At 31.6% G+C, this 22918-nt stretch overlaps 1 protein-coding gene and 1 long non-coding RNA gene across 14 annotated transcripts in view; one reads left to right on the top strand and one right to left on the bottom strand.

Annotated features, from left to right (window-relative positions):
* Mtd (TLD domain-containing protein mustard) overlaps window positions 1–22918 on the bottom strand; it is a 131240-nt gene that overhangs the window by 34847 nt on the left and 73475 nt on the right. For 7 of the 13 annotated variants that reach the window (XM_072888357.1, XM_072888355.1, XM_072888351.1 and 4 more), the window contains 4 exons: window positions 15227–15295; window positions 13821–13927; window positions 5384–5472; window positions 139–367 (listed from right to left, as the gene is read on the bottom strand). In XM_072888357.1, the coding sequence (XP_072744458.1) occupies window positions 139–367; window positions 5384–5472; window positions 13821–13927; window positions 15227–15295 (494 nt within the window). Of the gene's footprint in view, window positions 1–138; window positions 368–5383; window positions 5473–7906; window positions 8256–9939; window positions 10395–13820; window positions 13928–15226; window positions 15296–22918 lie in introns of those variants that run through there. The other 6 variants (XM_072888360.1, XM_072888356.1, XM_072888350.1 and 3 more) reach the window with 4 other exon arrangements.
* Window positions 206–5762, top strand: LOC140663850 (uncharacterized). Its single transcript, XR_012046347.1, has 3 exons — window positions 206–344; window positions 3158–3370; window positions 3774–5762. It is a non-coding gene; the product is annotated as an uncharacterized lncRNA (long non-coding RNA).

Here is a 22918-nt window from a genome sequence, read left to right as displayed (position 1 = left end):
AATTAAAATTTGCGAGATAAAACGATTAAGATTCATAAATGTAATTATTCGTTAAATATGAGCTCAGAGAGATTTCCAGAAATTGAATAAACAAGCTATAATACTCCAACAGGGAAGACTGAATAAAATGATGCTCACCTTTCTCTTCAGGTGGTAAGTCATCCTGGGATTCATGATCGTGACAAGGATCAGGGCTGGGTGCGTCGGCGGTCGATCCGCCTCCTGGGCGTCCTTCTCCTTTAGTCGGGACCCATAATTGCTGACCGGAATAAATGAAAGTACTTCCGAGCCTGTTCAATTTACTCAGCTCAGACGGCGTCGTATCGAATCGCGCCGCCACTGACGTAAGTGTGTCTCTGTCGCCCACCTGTAATTAAAAAGGCAAACATGTCATTAAACATCTAAATAGAAAACGTGATTCTTCCAAGGAATTATTTTCTTCGCGTGTCTAACGTTATTTTTGTGCATTTCGTGCAAGCAACGGAAAAATCATTTTTTTGTCGCATTTTACAAAGCTAATTCGATGCTTTTAATCGAATAATAATTAAAATGGATAGTCGACAGATGTAAAATGATGAATTTAGAATAGATTTGTTATTGTGCGCCGGACAAAATGTCTGCGGTATTTCTAATGAAATATATATAAAATATTCCCCAAAAAATTTCTAAATATTTATTTAATTATTGATTTCTAAAAAAAAAAAAAAAAAAAAAAATTCTCTTTTATCTCTACCACTTTTCTATCAATGACGTAGATTCGCGGGAATGTATTTAAATATATATACATAGATACTCGAGATGCGAATGAGAGAATCATTTGATCAAAATCTCTGTTACTAGGTGCATCTGAGCCTTTTATGCATTTTCTCACATATACATGTCCGTGATAGTGCACATGAGGCCATCAGCCTCATTTACATAAGCTGACAGAAACGCGTTCGAGAGAGAGTATCGAACGACAGAATAATTGAATTCCCGGAAAAAGAGCCTTGTTGTGCGGCTACGGAGGTCACGCTCGCTCGTATGTCTCTTATGCAAATTCGTGTGCAACGACCTGTACACGAGCGATGTAATACTGTTGCGCGGACTAATCGGGCTATTTGTCGCGATCGCTTTCTCCTTGAACAATAGCGCCGGGAAAAAGGTCGGCATAAATCAATTAAAAAGCTCGTCTCTTCCCGCGCGAACGGACGCTAATCTCACCTGCGGTCGGAAAGTTGCCATTTTCTACGAACATTGGCGGAAAATAGGGTTTCCGACGCTTAAAACGCGATTTATGTCCCGCCGGGAAATTCGTTAATTATTCCGCGACACTTCAACCCTCCTCTCCCTCCTCCAATTGCGCGTTGTCTACCGCTTCCCTAGTGCTCTCGTAATTCCATTAGATGCTATGACACGGGAATCTTGCCTCGCTATTATCATTTTTCAGCGAAATTCCCCGAAGCTTAAGCTACTCGCGTTTGAACAATTAAACTATTTATTTCTAAAGCGTTTGAAATTTATAATTTTTAAAGCAAACTTAGGTATATATACATTATATGGCAGTGTACTATTTTCTTTATTGTCTTAAATGAGAATGATTTTTTAACGTGTTCTTTCTTGGCGTAACATTTTATTAGTTCTTAAAAATATTTCGGAAAACGTTCATTTAATAGTCTCCAATTTCTTTTTTATTTACATTTTATTCGCACATTTTAACAAAATTTAATTATTAGTTAGACAACGAAGGAATTTTTATTAATCAAATAAACTCTATCTGAGATTATTCGAAATAACAATTTGTCATTTCTATAATTTTTATGCTGATTATCTATAACTTATAAAAAACAAATAATTGATTAAAAACCAATTTTTCTTTGAAACATTTGATCGATCTTTTATCCAAATTTTTCATTATTTATCATTAAATATTTTTTATTTAACAAAAAATGCCTATTTAATAAATTATTTTTCAAACGATAAAATAAAATATGTAACTTTTTTAACATTTTACTTTTGACATTTTTTATTTCAAATAAGTATAGAAAAATCGATATTAGCGAGCGATAGATAAACCTCTCCTTTAGTTTGGCTCCCATTAGTAATAGTGCAACCAACCAAAAAAAGCGGCCATTCCTCTGGTAGAGATTAGACGCGTAGGTGGAGGCGGGAAGAGGAAACGAGAGATCGATTACGGGCAAAAAGCGAAAATCGCAGTGATGAAGCTGCCGAGAAAGACAAAGAAAAAAGGGAGACGAGATAGAGGAAAGGTGCTTTCTAAAACCGCGAAAAGCAGGAAGGCGAGCGAGAGATGGCCATTGTTTCAGCTTCCGCGTCTTTTAACCGCGGCTTTATAATCTTCATCATCGTTTTCGTTGAACGAGAACTGCCAGACCACAAAAGATCTCTCGCGCGGGAGAAGCTCATCTTCGTGTGCCTCTATTTTTCTACTCCTCTCATTTTAACTTTCTCTCTTTTTCTCCTCTATTTTTTTATACGCTCGCCGATCTCATGCGTCCGTTCGCGTGTGTTTACAGTTAGAAGATTACTGGACAGTCTGCCGCCAATGAATTTACTTTGCATTTCTGCATTCGTAATCAAATAGTAATTTTTTATACGACAATTAATTTTAGCATCAATATTTTGCCAAAATTAATATTTTGTAACTATTAAACTTTTTTCATTTTATCTCGCTTATATATAATGCATTATAAGCTATGAATTTTAGGATAATTAATTAAGCCAAAATAAGATAAAATATTTCTATTAGATCTTTTAGATTTTTATCATTCACGTTTCAATATATTTTACTGTGCTGAGTTACGTTAATTTTGATTAAAAAGTTCCAATTAAAAATTATCATCTAACTTTCGAGTAAGAAAATTTGCTTAGAAAATTTACTTTGATAAGTTAAGCAGAAGAACTAATACGTCTACAAACTCTTTAGGTGATTTCTCTCCGCAGCTAATTTTCTATATTAATCTTATCGTAACTCAAAATTGTAGTAACATTAATACAAAGGCAAACTAACTTTTAGATGTTCGCTTGAAAATTGATAAAATGATAAGCGTAAACTTGGAAAGTGTTGTTGTTTAACATGTACGAGAGCGTCATTAAGGTCGCTAGCTCGAGGAAGATAAGAGCGATTGTCAGATTACAGACGTTAATCGATCAACAGGATACAAGGGAGCCGAAATAGGCGACATAAGCTGGGTTCTAACAGAGCAGGGATTGCAGCCACCGTGATTATCAGAACACAAGGATTATGTTACGACGTTAGTGATTCCGCTGCCGTCAAACAGGATAACGTCAGCAAGTACCAAGACTGGCGGATAATGATGACCCACCAAGATTAGCATTAACGTTGCTCACGAAAAGCGTATGATATTATGTATGTATTATATAATATAGAAATCATTAATTTTTAAATGATTCTAAATATATTTTGTTCTCAAAAGTTAAACTTTCTTTCGTAAAAGTTCCAAAATATTTTTATTTTCCATTATTATATTAATTTATGCTAATTATCATAAAAATTAAAGTATGCAATTATGATACTAATTTCATCGATATGAAATACCAACTGTATTTAGAGATAATCATCATCAGTTGAATCGATAGAGAGCAAATTGAACAAAATGTATATTTGAACAATTGCGTATATATTTACTGTTATAGATATGATAATTAATTAAGTTTTTGCAGAATTTATTTCGAAATGCTGATAACATACAGTTCTTTAATTGCGTTCCAATCAAATTAAATCATTAATAATATTTCGTTCATCACTTCAGAAGAAAAGCAGAATTTCCATTGAAGTTGAAAGGGAATGGAATGGAATGTGCATCATGGCATCAAGCTAGACCGGTCTCACGGAGTTCCACTTCGCGCTATCCATTCCGAAGGGAATCAGGAAGTGCAGTTTGTGCAGCAACTTCATTTCCTCCGCGGATGAATGTCGCGCAGACTTCCGGTTCCCTGGAGCGAGCCTCTCACAAGCGCCACATTAGAAAAAGATTAGAATTAGATGAGAGGAGAAAGATAGAAGAAGAGAAAAAGATGCTTTCTTTCTAGAGCGTTGTTCGATCGAGAAATTTCCCTGGAGACTTATATATCTTGCGCAAAATCGACAATCGTCATGATAGTAACATAGTGGATAAATACAACAATGTAAAATTTAACATAATTATCGCGCAAACAGCGAAGAAAAAATAAAAACGCGAGGTAGAAGAAATAATCGAGACTCACGTCCTTTAAAATAAAAATTAAAGATCAGACCAAACATCAGACGTATCAGAAACGGAAAGGTTCGAGAATCGAAACTCAAGCTTATGTACTTATTCGACCCAAGAGAGGTGTTCCAGCTTGTAAACGTGTGTCGTCTCGGGAATCGCGATCTTTGCATGTATATACATCGTTCTAGAATTCGAGCGATGCGCACAAGTTAGTATCTCGTGTCGTCCCGCGTCTACAAAGTTCCGAGAGAACGTATACCGGATGTCCACAGTCCCTGCGAACTCGGGGCGAGGGGTGATCTTTCGCCACGAACACGATCCACGAGGAAGAAACTATTTCGCTAACGAGTCTGTGAGTGCGCCGGCTCCAGGCACCAAGTAATTGGAATTCATGCCGAAGTATCTTGTGTCGAGAAACACGCGTGCTGATAACCACTGCGGTTGATAATCGAAGGCGCGCGAATGATGGGTGCGGTTAACCCCGGATTCTCTCGTTTTACATTTTCTACAGCTTCTTTTGAAACAGATAAACGCAAAAATCTGCACGAGTTCCACGCTACGTCATTTTTACATATTTAGCAAGAAAAAAATATTCCTTCAAACAAAACGATTTTATCAACGTAAGAGACGTAAAAAAATTTTCGGAAAATTATGCAATTGCCTTCATAATCACATAACGCTTCCAAAAAGTACTAGGAAATTTTAGCTTACGTAAAGAAGATTGTATTCTTCAAAAGATTTATGATATTACGCAACTTGTTATTCTACCTTGCTACTTTAATTTTTATTCACGTTTGGGTGTTATCGACCTTATTGTAAATATTTAAATAATCTTTTTATGTGACTTTTTATTTTATTTCATTTTTATATTTATTTTATATTAAACTTTTGTAACTGCAATACCTATATAATACATTAAAGTCGCTCTGACTCGTGAATATCTTTCTTTGAAATGGAAACAATTACGTTAAGCTACATATTCGTATACTAAAAGAGTAAAACGAGTCATTTATTCATTCGAGCAAAGGTTACATTTGCTCTCCTTGGCATCTAATCATCTTGTCTCGACACTCGATTGCTCGTTGAAATGGTGCATGGTTGCATACCAAAGCTTAATATGCACTCAATTATAGCGCTTAACATACATGTACGTATATATAGACACTTACCGCGTAGGCAATGGTGTTGATGGGCTGCGAGACACGACCGTGCTTCTTCTCCTGCGTCGTTGAACCATCTTTGCTCTCGTTATCGGAATCTGTGCATAAAAGGCAGATATAATCACGTTACATCCTTGAACAACGTGTTGATAAACAAAGTGTCTCTAGATGTAATATATGCATTTATCTTGACTAGTTAGAGCTGCGTACATACCTCTATCATAAATATGTCTCTCCCTCTCTTTTAAGGTTAAAATTATCAATTTATTTTTAAAAATCACTTTATTTTATAAGAATACACTTGATAATTTTACCAAAATCTTGAAATTCAGATTACTTTAAGTTATTATTCGATATTGAGATTAAAAATATTAAAGGAAAGATATAACAAACACCTGTTTATATTATTTTCCCAGCAAGTTCAGATAATTTTTAGATAATTACTGTACCATTGATTTATTATTAGTATACTGTGATAATACACAAAGTCAAAAAAAATATAACGAGTACATTTTGGCAAAATGCTTAATTATAATATAAAATAATAATAATAACAACATGAAAAAGATACACGTTGTTATAAAAATTAAATTTTTTCTTGGCAAGAAGAATGACAATTTTTTTCTCGAGTCTTGACGTGTCAGAGCCAATCATCGATATCGATATACGCTCACAAGAGAAGGGAAAAAATAACTGCGAAACACAAGATAATGAGTTGTTCAACATATTTACAAAGATAAGAGTGTATCGGTTAAATTTAATTTTTGTGGTCCGCATATCTGATTGCATTACTCAACGCCGGTGCATCGCAGCGACTCAATGATAAACGAAGCGACAAACACGTGTCAGTTCGCGCAAAAGTCATTTCAGGGGGTGAGCTTGCTACGCGCCAGACAAACGCGGTTAATCATTGTCAATTTAAATACTCAGTTCAATATCAGAGCATCATGACCAGAATATGCGTGATAAAAAGATAACAGAGTATAATACTACTGCTGTTTATATTGCTTTTCAAAATTTATTTTATCATTTTCTAAAAAATAAACGGAATTAAGTGTATTCTCTTGATTTAATATATAAACATTACCCTATAAATATAATACTAATAAAAATAAAAAAAAAAGTAAATATGAACAATAAATCTAATGCATTTTTATTTTTGTTATATACTTATGTATACATGTTAAACTATATTCTTATTAAAATAAGATATATAGAGCTTCAGATAGAGATTTTAAAACTAAAGGAATTATTTTTTAAAAATAAATTCAGGATGTGTATGTTTCCCACACAGTACTTTGCGAGCATGTAATTAGTATAATTACAAGAGCTATTAAAAACCGGCAATGTCAGATTACTCACATATCATAATTAAATGGCCGTGTTTCCTATTATTCTTCGCGACGATCGTGAAGAATAATACATTTTCTTCATTGTGTTTCACAAGTAAACGTGACAAGAGTAACGAAGAATCGTGTGACAAGAGCAATCTAAAAGATTTGTTTTTCTCCGTGGCCTTCGATAAATGATTCAGACACTTTACTCAATTTCAACTAGTATTCAATTCCTGCTATTGCGTAATAAGCTTTGGGATGACTATGGAATGTTATTTTATCCGGTTTGACGATAGGACGTATGGACTTGACACTTACAGATTTGCATATTTTATTGCATGTCTCTCTCTTTCTACGCAGACGGCGCAAATATAATTTCAATTCACACGTGTGAAAATAATTAATATTGATTGAAGCGATTGACAGAAATGGGACATATGTAAACCAAAAGAACTTTTTAATAATCCTTCTTAAAAAGCTTTCATTCTTTATAAATGCGGTATATTTTATCTTGAAAGAAATTTCTAATTTAAAATTATTATTTAATTTACATACTGCCGCTATATATGTATATAAATATATATATATATATATATATATATATATTCTTTCATGTCTTTCTTTCTTAATTATCATCTTTACATTTGTTACATATATTGAAATATATATATATATATATATATATATATATATATATATATATATATATATATATATATATATATATTTATATATATGTATTTTTCATCTCCATTGCTACCAAAACGCATATGTTAAAAAAATTAAAAATAAATAAAAATTAAATATTAAAAATAAAATTTTAATTCTTTCTATTTATATAATATGATGAATTTGACAAAACTGTCTAATCAAATAGCAAATAATTCATCAAATATTATTATTTAAAATATCAAAATAAAGTATTTTTTCGTACTTGTTTATTAAATAAAAAAAACATTTATATTTTTATAAGTTAAAAGATAAGACAAAATTTACCAAAGATTATCTTGAAAGTAGAAAAATTCGAAAAGTTAAAGTACTAAACTTTAACTTTTCGAATTTTTCTATTTACGTTAACTAAACTTTTATTGCACGGACAAACACGGGAAACACAGTAGTAATGCGTGGAACATCCCGTATGTCCCATAATCATTTTAAAAGTATTTTTCGCTAGATATTTCCTGCATTTTTCGAATACCTGTACTTGAAAGGTTCTGCAAACTGCTTAAGTAGAACTGTGAATCTTCTTGTACCACATAATATACAACATAGTCGTGGAACTCCTTCTCGTAAATATGAATGTTGCTCGGCTCATAAAAGTCCGCATATTCCCACTGCGAGTCTGTCATAACCGGAACGTTAAATTCCATCGTCATCAACATCTCTGGAACATTCTCGCCTTTTTTTTTTAGGATTACCGGAACTGTCACTCGAACCGCTTGCGTAAGTGCGCTTAATATTTCGTTTAATATGCCTCGATTGGCCAATGGAATAATATACGTGTTTCGTTTTCGTAATTGATAGATATCAGTTGTCGGAAACAAAGTCTATCTTGCAGATAAGTGGCAAATTATTGAGTTATTCGCCTTCTCGCAAATTTTATCTACACTCAAAGTTATCTCTCTCAATATCTAATACATTTAATACATTAATATATTAATATAATTCAAATAATAAATAAAAAAATAAATTTAAATATTTCATACATTAAATATTACATTGTATTATATATTTTAAATAGCAAAAATATATATGATATATAGAGAGCGTCCGAAATAAAATATCTGAATAACTCACAAAGAAGTGTTAGGAAAGAATTGTTTAAATAAAAGTGTAGAATTTGAGAGCAAACTAGATATGATGCTACCACCTCATATTTCGACGTACACCTATCTGACTCAATTTCTTAAATGCACTATCCTAATTTTTTATATAAATCGATTCCTTGCAATATTCGTCGTAAAAGTTATATGACCCAAAATTAAATAGTTTACGAGATATTTTATACTTTAATTTGACATAATTTTACGTCAGCTATTCAATTTTTAACTATCCTATCTTTCTAACTTTTTACATCAAATTTTACGAGAAATCAATTTATATAAAAAAATTACAGTATTTCCATTAAAAAAAGAAACTGAAAACAGATGTATGAAATATGAAATGATGGGGTGGTAATGATATTATACCTAGCTTGTTCCCAAATTCATTTTTATTTGAACAATTATTTTCTGACACCTACTATTTATGAATTATTCAGGAGTATTATTTTATTTCGAACACCCTGTATAATATATAAAAAACCTAATATATTTTTCTTAAAATTAACATATGTACATATGTATATGCAAATATATGTATAATAAAATTAACTTTGAATAAATATGAGATATCGTTTTGTTAAGAACTTTGAATCTTGCGTGGGTTGACAATCAAAATGTTAAACAAAGAATACTTTTTCTTCCTGGAATACAGTCGACCTTGTCACCAGCGCGGTGACAAGGTATGCAAAAACCTCACATACTTTACGATGAAAAAAAAACTGTATGAAAACTTTCTCATTCAAAAGGCTAAATCTACGCAAAATAAAAAAAGTGAAAATTTTCACTCCGAAATTTTATTAATCTTTTTTGGTTTAAATTGATTCGGATTTATCAAAATCGAAAAATTTATATCTATATTCTTATATATTTATATTCTTTCTTACATTTTTATATTTATTTTGAGTGTAGATAAAACATCTTTCTCTTACTTTCTTTTTTCAATTTTACTACTTTCATATATTTTATAATTAACTAGTTGTTGAGTGCAAAAATAATACAAAAGAAAATTTCACAATTTATAAAGTGTACTTTAAATATAAAATTATATAAAAAAATGTTTAAAAATTATATGAACATATTTTTTTACTAAATCATTAACTGAATAGAGAATTTAATAATTTTAATAATAAATCTGTATAATTTAAAAATCTCTTGTTTCCTCGTTGGACTCAATGATTCATTCAAAGTTTTGAAGGTTAATTAGAACCACACAGTTGTCATTATACATTTATGATTATACATGTTGCCTATTTATAGAATTGCAAACTACTTAAGTGAATAAAATTACACGAATAATATAATAAAAAACGGCACTGCGCGAAAAGAATCGGTAAGTGACTTAAAAAGTGACACTTATCGCACAAAAATGATAATGAAAAAGATAAGAGTTTTGACATCGGTTGCTTACGATGATCTCACGACTTCCAGACGAGCGCAGTATAATCGTCATCCGCGCGCGCGGCTGAAACTATGCGAAAGGTCAAACAAGATCACGTGAATGATTAATAAACACACGCATACTCAGGAAAACTCATCCCGTGTCGCCGATCGACGTGCGAGAGGAACGATCGCGATGTAACTAATTGTCTAAGTCCAAGCGATGCCGATGATGACCGGTACACAACAACGAACACTTCACAATTTACGAATACGATGATAAACCACGGTGGCGACTCGGATAATTCCGCGCAGCTGATCGCCATGATGGATCACGTTGACGTCACTCTTGGCGGGACTATTCGATTGCGCTTCTCGGCACCGATAAATCGCGTAATTGATCGAGAGATTTATTCTCGAATGACTTCTCAGATAGAATCGATCAGATCAATTATATTGCGAAATGACCGAACGACTTCGCACTATTCTTGCAAATTGATATTTAAATAGTATTACTATCGCAATGAATTGCATAAATCATAAATGATAGTCTATCAATAGTTAAATATAGATTATGAGATAATAAAATACTTCAAATAATGATCCTATTTTTATCAATTAATCAAATTTTCTTATCAAATGTAACTATAATACAGTGATTATATATATTATGTAACAAATAATAAGACCTTAATGTTTTATAAATAAACTTTTAGATAACAGCTTTTGAGCCGTTCAATATATCAGTTATTACACGTGCTAAATAACCTATTGAACTGTAATGACAATATGAGAAAACAAGAAACAAACAAATTTTGTATTACTTTTAACTTCATACACGAATAATATTTAATAATCTTACGAGACAATTTGTAATAACAACTTTACAATTTTACAAGCTAAAGTGTCATACATAACTATATAAGTCTACATTAAACTAATAATTTATATTTTATACATATAATCGCTCTGAACAAATATCTCTGAAAATATGGAAAATAAGGAAAAATTTTTCAAGACAAAAGTTGTTTGGTTTGAGAAAGAAAAAAGATAGAAATATTAATTTGACTTTGCATATGTGCCAAGGTTATGTGAAAGTCAATCTAATTTTTTTATATAAACCGTTTTCTTGCAATAATAAATTTCTGCATAAAAAGTTATATAAGAATATGATATTCAAAAGTTGAATAATTTACAAGATATATTTTATATTTTAATTTGACATAATTTTACATAAATTACGAAATATTTAATGTGAATATGATAATATAAAATATTTCATAAACTATTTATTTTTCAATTATCGTATCTCAATATTTTTATGCACAAAATAATGAGAGAAATTAATTGGTAAAAGAAACATATAATTATTTTTAAGAAAAAGTATAAATTTGCAATGAGTAGTTATACATATATTTTTTTTTTTTTTTTTTTTGTTGTCTGAAACATTTTTCGCATCTTCCATATTTTTATTATATAAGGATATTTTGCCTAGAGTGATTAAAATATTTTAGTCTTAAATATCAAATTATATTCTCATTAAAATAGAAATATTTAAATAATTAGATCAACATGTTAATGATATTGAATAATATTGAATAATTAAATTATTACTTTAGCAATGCCGTTTCAAAACTGTTAAAAGTAATCAAATCCGATATATGCATATTTCATCTAGTCATAAAACAGATCCTGCTGTTTGAAAGCTAAAGGAAAAAAAACGAAATGGATTATTTAAATGCGTTTAGGTCAAGGTTAGGACTATATTATTCGGCGAATGTGTTTGTTAATCACGACAAATGTGTTTGTTAATACGAATAAATTTCCGTCAGTTTATTCCTTTGTCGTTCCGGTTTCCAAGAAACTTTCATAGCCTTGTCCGTGGGCTTGATATTCATGCACGACATAATCGCAAATAAATGTTTATACAGCATATGCGCAACCAGTGTCGTTACAATGTAAATAGTTGCACACATGTGTATATACATACTCCCAGAGACGATTCCAATAAAAACGTCAATGTAATCGACAGCTTGCGTCGCGCTCGCAATATCGCTTCTCTCGACTTTTTCTCAATTTTTTTCCCTTACAGGACAATTTTTGCCTATATAATTGACTTAAATATTATTATTAAATATATAGTCGATATTATAACATTAAAGTATTAACAAGATTATACGGTTAATGTAACATGAAATATTTAATAATAGCTGGTTTACTTTGAATTGCTAATCGGATTAATATAGTTGATCTGGAAATAAAATATTCCATAATAATAATAAATTTATACGATAAAAATTATTCTCCAAGATTTATCAAACAATATGGTTGGGATCACAATGTATTAGTACTTTAAGCGCGGAAAACTAGACTGCCGACTAAATTATTTCTCAGACGTGCAATTCCGCAAACGGCTGGCATAGATAATGAGATAAATTTCTAGCGATAGTTGGAAACAATTGTCCCTCTTGGCGAACCCTCGGCTCCTATTAAAGCCACGTCCGCGCGTGCGCATATGCACGGTGAATAATTTAAATGTTTCGCACTGGTATCTGGGTTATTCGCATGCTTGAAACGGATTTAATAAACTGCTTGTGGGGCCATCGAGACAGAATCTAAATTTTCCTGACAATTTCATGTACGAGAAATAGAGCGTAGCACAATGAGTTGATTCGAAACGCACAAATTTATCTACACGCCACTCTAAATGTAAATATAATATTATAAATAAATCAAATAAATATCATAAATATCTTAATATACTTTATTGTTAGATAAACTTAGATAAACTGTAATGCTATATAAATAAATTATTACAAAGTCGCATTTTTTTACATTTTTCTCACATAATGATTGTGCAACGTTGACTAGTAAAAAGTACATACTTCGATAAATGATCATTAGAGATGCTTTCAAAGATTAAGTATTTAATATATATGTATGTATTCTCCATTCCTGATTACATTAAATAAATAATTAAATTTCATGTTCCTGAATTATTCATTCCGATTAAAAATTACCTATAGGGAACAACTTACACACCTGTGTTTTGTCATTTGTCCATAATTTTAATCTCTCACGGCCAGATTAGGACGTACCGTTCGTTGAAACGCTGTTTCATTAATTACCATACCACTTTATCCTTAATCCCGCACGTCAATTAGTATTCATTAGGTTCCCTGTTACGCGTCGGCGCTGGTAACGCGTTAATTCGAAGTACACGCGGGATAGGGCGATCGATCACACGTGGCACTTGTGCCACTTTGAGAAAGTAAGCCAATGTAACTCGCTCGAGTAAGGTTGCACGCAGCCCGAAACAGCCCGAATTCCCGGAGACCTTCGTTTGGTCTAGAACACGTGACCATCATGGTCAGTCTCTCCAATTCGCCCAATTTTTGCTTGGAACTTCTAGATCTGAGCACTAGATCTGTCGCGGATCATTAAACGCGCGAATCTTCCATATGTGACATTGACGGATATCGCATTTTATTAAATGCGATCTTTTCGATAGAGCGGCATATTGACTTGAATTTATTATGAAAAGCATATTTCATGAGGTGATATATCGCTCGAAGATAATAAAAAGCTGTCGCAAGCTGCTTAATATTAAATCCACCGTGTAATAAAAATTATACGGTAGATAAAATACGATCTAGATATTCTAGACCATTATAAACTTTCAAGTTTAGGTATATTTTTTCTAGAAAAAAATCTAGTTAACTTGTAATTTATTTAAAGAAAAATTAATCGATATCTTTGATGTCTTTGCCAAAATGATTCCGTCAGTATAGTAACACTTGTATAGTTAAATGGAATAACATATGACATATGTAATCCGGTAAGGTTTATGTAGAAAACCGGCGTACTTGTCTGGTTCAATTATAAAAAAAAAAAAATATAACATATGCTTACCTTTCACGAGTTTATCCACAGATTCGAAGCGTCCTTCGACCTTGTTTCGCAAAGAATCCAAATCGAAAGGTGCTGTAAATCCATGATCCACGCTACGACTCTTGCTCCTGTAATAGAGTAAACGTGATCGTGATTAATTAACTTCACTCTCGTTTACCGAGTTCGTTGCGCAACAAATTTGATTAAGCAAAGAGAAATTTGCAGAAATATATTGAAAGAGATAGAATAAAACAAAAATAAATAAATCGAGATGCAGGCACTCTGTCCCAAAATTAAAAAAGAAATAAATTTCTTGTTATTGTCACAAAATAATACATTGTTTATTTTTAAAACTTGTTTGTATATATTATATGTAATATATACTTGCAAATTACAATAATTTAAAACATCCTAAAAGAATTTAGAGCAATGAAAACAAACGCATAAAGTATTGTATGTATATATGTAATAAAAGGACATTTCTATTTACAATTTATGTTGCTGAAATATGAAATCAAATCGTTAATATATTCGAAAATAAAGTTTAGAGAATCCATTCGTCTTATTCTCATAGAACGTATTGTGGAAAGTATACGTAGGTAGATAGGTAGACGCTAATAGTTTGGCGCGGCACTATTTGTAAAATATTCAAGTGTAAAGGCAATTTTGCTGAGCCATAACAAAACGCGATTCACGCAATTTCACGATGCAACGAACCATGCGAATCGTGCGAATTACCTCCATAAGTCGAGTAGTCTGCGGACGCGTGGCCGACAAAGATAAAATCCACTGAAATTTCTGCGAATAAATCTAAATAACACGACAGCGTAACGTCTCGTGAAAGAAAAAGGGAAACAATGAAAACGAACATGAATGAAACAGTCGTGGTGAATGAACTTGTATTATGTCATAGCAATGACTCATTTCTCAAATTCGTTGAAATATTCCGATGGACTTCCTCTAAAACCATTTATCGGTCGATATTTGGAGAGCATGTATTTAAAAATGTTACAATTATTACTTTCCAAAAACGTACTTTAACAGAATATCAAGAGACGCGTATATCAGTATTATCACCGTTACATTTTTTATTGTTGGTCTACCGTGGATGAAAAAAAATGTTCTCGAAAAAGTCATTAATAATTTTTTATATATTTAGTAATTACTTTTTTTTTATTTTAGAGAAAATTTTGAAATATACATTTTTTTAGTTTACAATATTTTTATGTACAATTTATATTTCTCTTATATGTAAAAAAAATCCGTAACTATACTACAATCTGAATATCAACGACAATAATTGAATCACAACTATTTACTTAGAACTATCTACTCACATAGGTACATATACTTACAAAATTAGCTCATATTGTCCATGTCCAAGGAAAATGAAATAAAATGACGGTGAATGTGTGTGTTTTGCGTACCTGTAATAAGACATTGTGAGGTTCTCCGTTGATTTCGAAGTGGTGACATCCTGGGACATTCGCCTGGACCTGAGATGCAACAAACAATCCAAAACAAGGATGGTGAGAACACATGCAATCTACATGCGCAGCAGAGCTTAAAAAAAATTAAATTATAATTAAATAAAAAAAGAAATAAGCTCGCGTATGCGTAAAAAGTAAAAAGTTTTTTTCCTAAAGAAACAATTTTCCACGTAGAATATTTTTGAAAGTTTAACTTCTCGTGAAATTCAAACGAAATTATAAACGACTTTACATGCTTGATATTTTAATTTGTACTATACGAACATGCAATTATAAGTATAACACGTTTTTTAAATTTTAATTAATTTTAATTTGTTTAAAAAGCAAATTTCCATTTCTTTGTACACATTTTACTAAATTACCTAATAATTCGAAATTTTCCCTTTTTTGTTATATATTCAAAGTATATGTAATAATACGTAATAATATGCACATTAATACCGCGACGTTATTTTCTCTCAAATATTTGCTTCAGCGTAATAACATTATTATTTAAATAAAAATTTCAACAGCATACGCAAAAATTGTAAACTTTTTTTAAATTAAAAATAAGCATGGATTGCGTAAAAAGCATTTACCGTCAAAAGAAAACTCGCAGTTATTAATAATGAGGCATATGTAAATTAAATTATAATCGCAAGAAAGATCTAAGAATCGATCCAACTATAGCAGTGCAACATTCCATTGGATGCACATGCAGCTTTGTTAAGCTTTATTCCTGAGGAAGAAAGGAACGTGTATTATCCGCACGCAGTGCGTGCGAATCACGAAAATGCAGTTACACTTTGAACGATGGTGACTGCACTCGATTCGGTCAATTTGAGCCAAGTAGTAACTGCGTGCACTTGCGTGCGTTCATGGGAGGTGCTATGTCTCTGCCTACGCTAATTGCATCCGACATTTTAATTTGATTACATTGACACGGCCTAGAGAGTTTGCTCGTTACTGGGGACGAAACAGTGTCTCTCAATTATAATTAAATGCCAGGAAATTCACTCTCTCCGCGAAACAACGTATATTTGCACACACAAATTTCTCTCAATGAATTGTAACTTACAAAAGTCTTATAATTAATGTAAATTTTTCATTCATGCTAAACTTGGACTAATTTTTAATTTATAAAATGAAATTATTTTTTTCTTTTTTTAAAATTGTAATTTAAGATAATTGTAATTTAAGATAATTGTTTCTAAAGATATTATACAAAAAGGAATAAATAAGAAATGCATATTTTTATCAATCTTTGATAAAAAAAAAATCTTAATCAAATTACTGTATAATTCGAGCATCAACTGTCAGATTTTTCTGTCTTTCGCCAATATAATTACATTACGAGCAAAAAACGTGAAAAGAAATGTATTATCTCTCTCTAAACTAGACAAAGACATAAATTATTTACTGATAATGAAGTGATGAAAATTTCAATTCTTTCAAACAGTAAATTTGTGCAAAAAATTAAGAACACTTTCAGAATTATAGTCGTCTTAGCACTTAGCGCTAATGCAATATTTAGCTTCTCAGTAACAACTCGGTAGCAAAACACGAGAGCACCGAGTAATATAAGATGCTCACGTACACATCGAACGAAATGGAGAAAATATTTTATGTTTTGGAAAATATACAAATGTCAGAACTTTACATGATGTATATTTGAATACGGAAGCGATCCAAAAACAACATACAATATAACGTTGTACTTTAGATTTCGTTTTAATCCGCAAAAAGTTACATAAACTCTATGATTTATATACAAAAAGCTATTTTTATTCGACAATGCAATTCGACAATGTAAATTGCGTTACTGAATTGGTCGCACGATGTGCCAATAATTAGTCATCGAAACAATCTGAAGGCCAGCAAAATTAATATTATCGCGCAATACATTTCGAGTAGGAATAAAATAAATTAGCGAAACGATATTTAATTAGCAGACCTAACGTGTGCGACATTTTCACCGATCTAGATTAATATAGGTGGACAGGTATAAATAGCTTTGGCACAATTTCGCGATGATTCTTGTTTACACGCTCGCCGCTTTCACGTTCACCGCATTACTTCGCCAAAAAACAAATATTTGCGTAATACTTCACGTTGTCGCGTGGGTAATGTTCGCGATTTTTCGCAGCAGGAATTGAAAGTTGCCGCCAAGATGTTTGCCGAGAACGTACCTCTTACACGCGCGATGAAATATCGCGTAATTCATTCGTGAAAATCGGTGTGGGAGTCGAGAAACTGACAATTAACCGCTGTTGCGAATTCCCGACCATCGAAGATATAAATAATAAAACCGCGAAGGCCAAGTCTTCCAATCGACCAGATTTGAAACGAAAACACGACGATTAAAACGCAATCGGCGTTCGAAAATATTTATTTGCTGATACATAAATTCAAACTGTTTCGATCCTTTTGAAGAGCCGGAAATTTACGATATTTTTTTCAAAGTGCTATTTACTTCGTAAAAATTTTTTGCACAAAATCTGCGGATCCAAAATTTCTTAAAAATTTTCTCTTATTAAGGTCGCATAATTTGATAAAATTGTACGTAGCAATATAAATTGAATAATAATAAAAAATTAAATACTAATATCCATTACAGAAAACTACAATAAATCTAGATAATGCAAATCTCGATCGGCGTATAAAAAAAAAAAAAAAAAAAATAAATAAAAATACTTTTTCATTTATCTTATTTCGATTGTCGCAATTGAACGACGCGACGCCTAAAAGTAGGCAACTGCAAACAAATGTGTACAACGTAAGCGACAAAGCGATATTTTCGCAGGCGTTCTCTCTGTTGAAATTTTTCCAACTTCATATAATTTTATTCGCATGTGGAGATAATAAATAACAGATAAAAGATAGGTTGATGCCAATCTACATTACATCTACTGTATTGATGCTAAAAAAGAGCAAATAGAATATAATCTTGATAATTTCTAGTCGTACATATTTTTATTTGCTGGTAAAAAAAAAAAAAAAATTATAATTCATAAATATTGCACTTTTCTTTTCATTTTCATCAAATGTGCTCTTGTGTATACACGATAATTCGCCACTGTTGAGTAGTAACAGACGGTACACGTTCAACAGTGAGCAATTTGTTGAGCTACGAATCGGTCGCGTCGCATACTACGTGACCAGGATCACGCACAACGACTGATAAAAAAACCCAGGCGCTTCGTCTACACGCGATGGAATTTTTAGACTTCCATCGAAAGGGAGAAAGGTGACATACAAACGCGCGTATCACATTTCAACATTTCCTGCGATCACCTACGTCCGCTGTATTCCCCGGATGACTCGCCGTGCTTTATCGTTATCAAATATACGCAATAATCGTGGAAATTTTTCCTATGGTCATACCTGGTGTGAGGCAATCGCCAAGACGACTCACTGTCCGAGGATATTAATTGAGCGACGTGAAACGATGGATAATCGCAATTAGATTTAAGCCAATTGCTTGAGCAGAATCGCACGGGAATTATTTCGTAACGCGACGCGATGTAATCGCTCGTTTCGATGAGAGATGCGTGACACGTCATTTATACCAAAAGGAGGAAGCGAAATAATATTGGGAAACGCTTTACTCATATGTGTGTAGTGTTTAAAATTGACGGACAATTTTAATTTATTTTTTTTTTTTTTCGAGAAAATATATATAAATTCTGGATGTATAATCAAAGTAGAATAATCGTATCGTTAAAATGCATCGCTTAGAGAGAGGAAGAGAATGTTGAGATTGGATTTTTCGAAATTACACGTTTTTCAATTCTTATCGAAGCGTATAAAATAACGCAACTGGTGAGCATGTGTATTTATTCATTCAACTATGTAATAAATACGCCATTCTATCGCAAAGTTTTACGCGCGGATTGACTTTATTTTCCTATTACCATATTTCATAAGCATCCGCGTCGCTAAATTGGCAAGACTGGGGCATCGTGCCAAAGTGATTTGCTTTCGCAACACATCGCGTATCGTCTCGTGAATCTGAATTGAACGTGCGAGTCCAAAGTAAAATTCAACATTTTACGAGATTTCATTATGCACGTTTGTTCCGCAAATACGGGCAATCGCAAAAAATCTTTTATTATTCCAGACGCGCGTTATTATTTTCCGAGAGAAAACTTAAAGGAGTTTCTCGTCAGATTTATAGACGATAAACAATATATTCTCATCGTGCACGAGATAATACCTACGCGCATCCGACGATAGACGGGAGCGATAATGCCACTATTATACGGTTATGTTTTTTTTTTTTTTTTTTTTTTTTTTTAATAATTACAGCTTCCTTAATGTTCCTTTATAGCGCGTGAATCAATTGATATCGATGTTATCATGTTTTATTATATATACTTTGTGAGTAGCTCGTATTATTGCGTGTCCGTTATCCGTTTCTTCATCATTGTTTTGAATATGTTATCGTATGTTTAATTACTATGACTATCATATCGAAAAGATAAATAGTTTATGTTTGAACAATATGATGGGAAATATCTTCATAAGGATAAATGTCATTAGTTGCACATCGTCATGTACTTTTGAGATTTCAAATTCGTCACTGGTATATACGAAAAAAATTCGATTAAAACGAAGACGAGGGTTTCCCCTCGTTTCTCGCTAACGAGTCAGCAAAGCAAATACAGTGTTTCCCATCGAGCAACAACATGGGGAGACGTTCTTCCCCTTCGTTGTCCGACTCGTTTAACGATCACTCCGGAACCGCAAAGATGAAACTCTGTCGTCCTCAACGACGACGGATCAATATATACGTCAAACTCTGTCACCAGAAGACGAACTTTAGGAAGAGAAAGAGAAAGAGAGAGCATGTGTGTGCGTGTGTGTGTGTGTGTGTGTGTGTGGAGCAATCGAGTTGTTCGGAACAACATTGCCCGCCGAGACGGAAATTCCGCCGGCTGTTGGCGTTGTTTTAACGAGGCGGAGCTTCGAGAATTCGCAAAGGATAAACTCGATTTGTGCCGCTTCGTATACCGTCAACCGCGTTACTTTATGACGTAACCGCGCCCGTATAATGTAATCGACATAATGTACCGTATGGTACTGTCGCGGAAATGCTGTTTGAAATGTCCATCGTTTTACGAAGGAAAGATGATTGGAGTATCTCATATCATATATGATATAAAAACTTTTAATTTTGAAATAAATAGCTTAATAACGAATGGCTGATACAAATAGAATATGAGATGATACAAAATATTACTATAGAAATTTAAATATATATATATATATAAGAAATTTTCATTTAAAAAATTAATAAAAATTGGAAAAAATTAAAAAATAGATAGAGGTAGTACAATAAAGAGAAAATAATTAACTATATAGAAGAAATAATAACATTTTTACAGAATATTTTACGATGTAAACATTTCAAGTTCACAACATATAATATTATTAAATTGCTTCCTGATCAATCAATTTTAATGCTAGAATACAATGTATTCTTATATAGCTATTATTCTCTCATCCATCGAACAATTCTTCGTCTACAATTAACATTCTAATAGCTCTTAAATAATACTAGCACAGGATTCCTTGTTGATTATCCACCGTGACTCAAAGTGACGAGGAAATTCTGTTGCAAACGGTACGTCAGGCGTGCAATGTACTCTTCGTGTTATCGTCTTACAAATTAAGCGGAATTATCGTAAACGGAAGAAAAGGAGATAAACGAGAAACGTGAACAGGGAATTTTATTCTCACGGAGATACCAAAGATTTTCTTACATTGGAAACTTGATTTATACAATCTACATTTTATGTAAATACGTCAATGTCATTTATATATATATAATGTAAATCACAATTCATTCAAATGTTTTTGATCATCCACGTGTACATTACTCTTTTTTAATAATTATAAATTATAAACAAATAAATATTTCCCGAATACTTCGAGACAAGACTTGAAAAAGGTAATATGTACAGTACATACACGTATAAAATAAATATTTAATGAAATATTCTCTTCTCTTATGTATACATATTATTATATACTTATATTAAATATATTATATATATGTATTGTATTATTATATTATATATTAATATATCAAGCGACACGGTAACGGTGTTAAATGCAGAAGCAACTTTTTTATAGAATAAATTCTCGTACAAGCAGAATTGTTGGGCGCAGCAGAATCATTAAATACAAATAAACAAAGAAAGAAAATAAATTATTCAAATCGCGTATTGTCAGTGCATTTTTTTCTTAGTGAAAATACAAATTTCCGCTTCGAAAAACAACATCAACCAAGGACATCTTAGCTTCCGCCTAATCGACACCAGTTCAATTAATTCAGGAAGAAACTGGCAAACGAGGTCAAAACAACACTTTTCTGTTTGCATCGGGAGATTCTACGAAGGTTGAAGAAAAATATCATTAATGAAACTATTTCGCCATTGGACTCTTCCAGTAAATCAAATATTTTTTCTACACCCTATGAGAGACGTGAACTTTTAGTTCTAGCGCTACAATAATTATCTTATATATTTTCTAGAAAATGTTTCACAAGATTAAACGTAATAACTAAATTAAGTTAATTACATCATTATATAAATGAATAAAGTTCACAGATAGTCAGTTAATTAATTAAATTCTTAAAATGAAAAATATAAACGCCCTATTAATTATTAACATTAATTATTAACATTAACTTTTAACATTAATTATTAATTAACATAACAAAAACATAATAAAAATTAAAAATTTATTAAATTAATAGCAATTTTTTTAAATAACAAAATAATTTTAATTTGAAAAATCAAAAAGTTAAAAATTATAGTATTTCGTAATTTTTTGATAGAATTTTTCAAAGCTCTATTCCTAATCCTTTTGATATAGTGATCATACTCAAAGGACAATATAATTTGAAATAAACGTATTCGTAGCACGTATGTCGACATCGCTGTGTAAATTTAAACGCACGTCTCATAATCAGTATAGGTATTGTTAACCGACGCGCTTTATCGATCCGTAATACCATCTGCAGCGAGCGATTCTTTGAGGTGATCGACTTATTTGGCGTGCGCGATTTCCGGCGGATGACTCTATGTATATTCATTCCATTAATTTAAGCCCACCCATCGAAATCACGACCTTCATTGATGAAGTAGGCCATTAAATTGAAATCGCAATTAAACACAGTGATTAATTTTCCAACTGCGTTTTATGGTACGCAAATCGCGATAATCATTATGCGGTAATTACAAATTCATAAATTGTAAACAAAGCATAATTTGACTGTGCGTTATAATATTGCTATAAGTATATAAAAAAATTAAAAACAATTTCATATATTTTCAATACGTTAAATATCCTATTTTGAAGCACAATATGATCTAATATTTGGTTTTTTCTGATACTTTACAAAAAAGAAAGGAAAAAAAAAAACGAAAATTATCGTTTTCATCACAAAGAAAAATATTGTATTTTTTAGCTACAATATAATTCAAAAGATATACAATTTTATTATTAATTTTTAAATATAATCAATATAGTTTTTAATATAATTTTTAATATACAATCAATGTTATGTGTAGAGAATATTATTTAAAAAATATATTTAATGTATGTATTTTTATTACATGAAATATATTCTTTTAAATATTT

This window comes from Anoplolepis gracilipes, chromosome 3 (genome assembly GCF_047496725.1).
Source record: "Anoplolepis gracilipes chromosome 3, ASM4749672v1, whole genome shotgun sequence".
In the NCBI taxonomy this organism is placed as follows: Eukaryota; Metazoa; Arthropoda; class Insecta; order Hymenoptera; family Formicidae; genus Anoplolepis; species Anoplolepis gracilipes.
The sequence above is the reverse complement of the archived record's forward strand: the minus strand, read 5'-3'. Positions and strand labels throughout refer to the sequence as shown.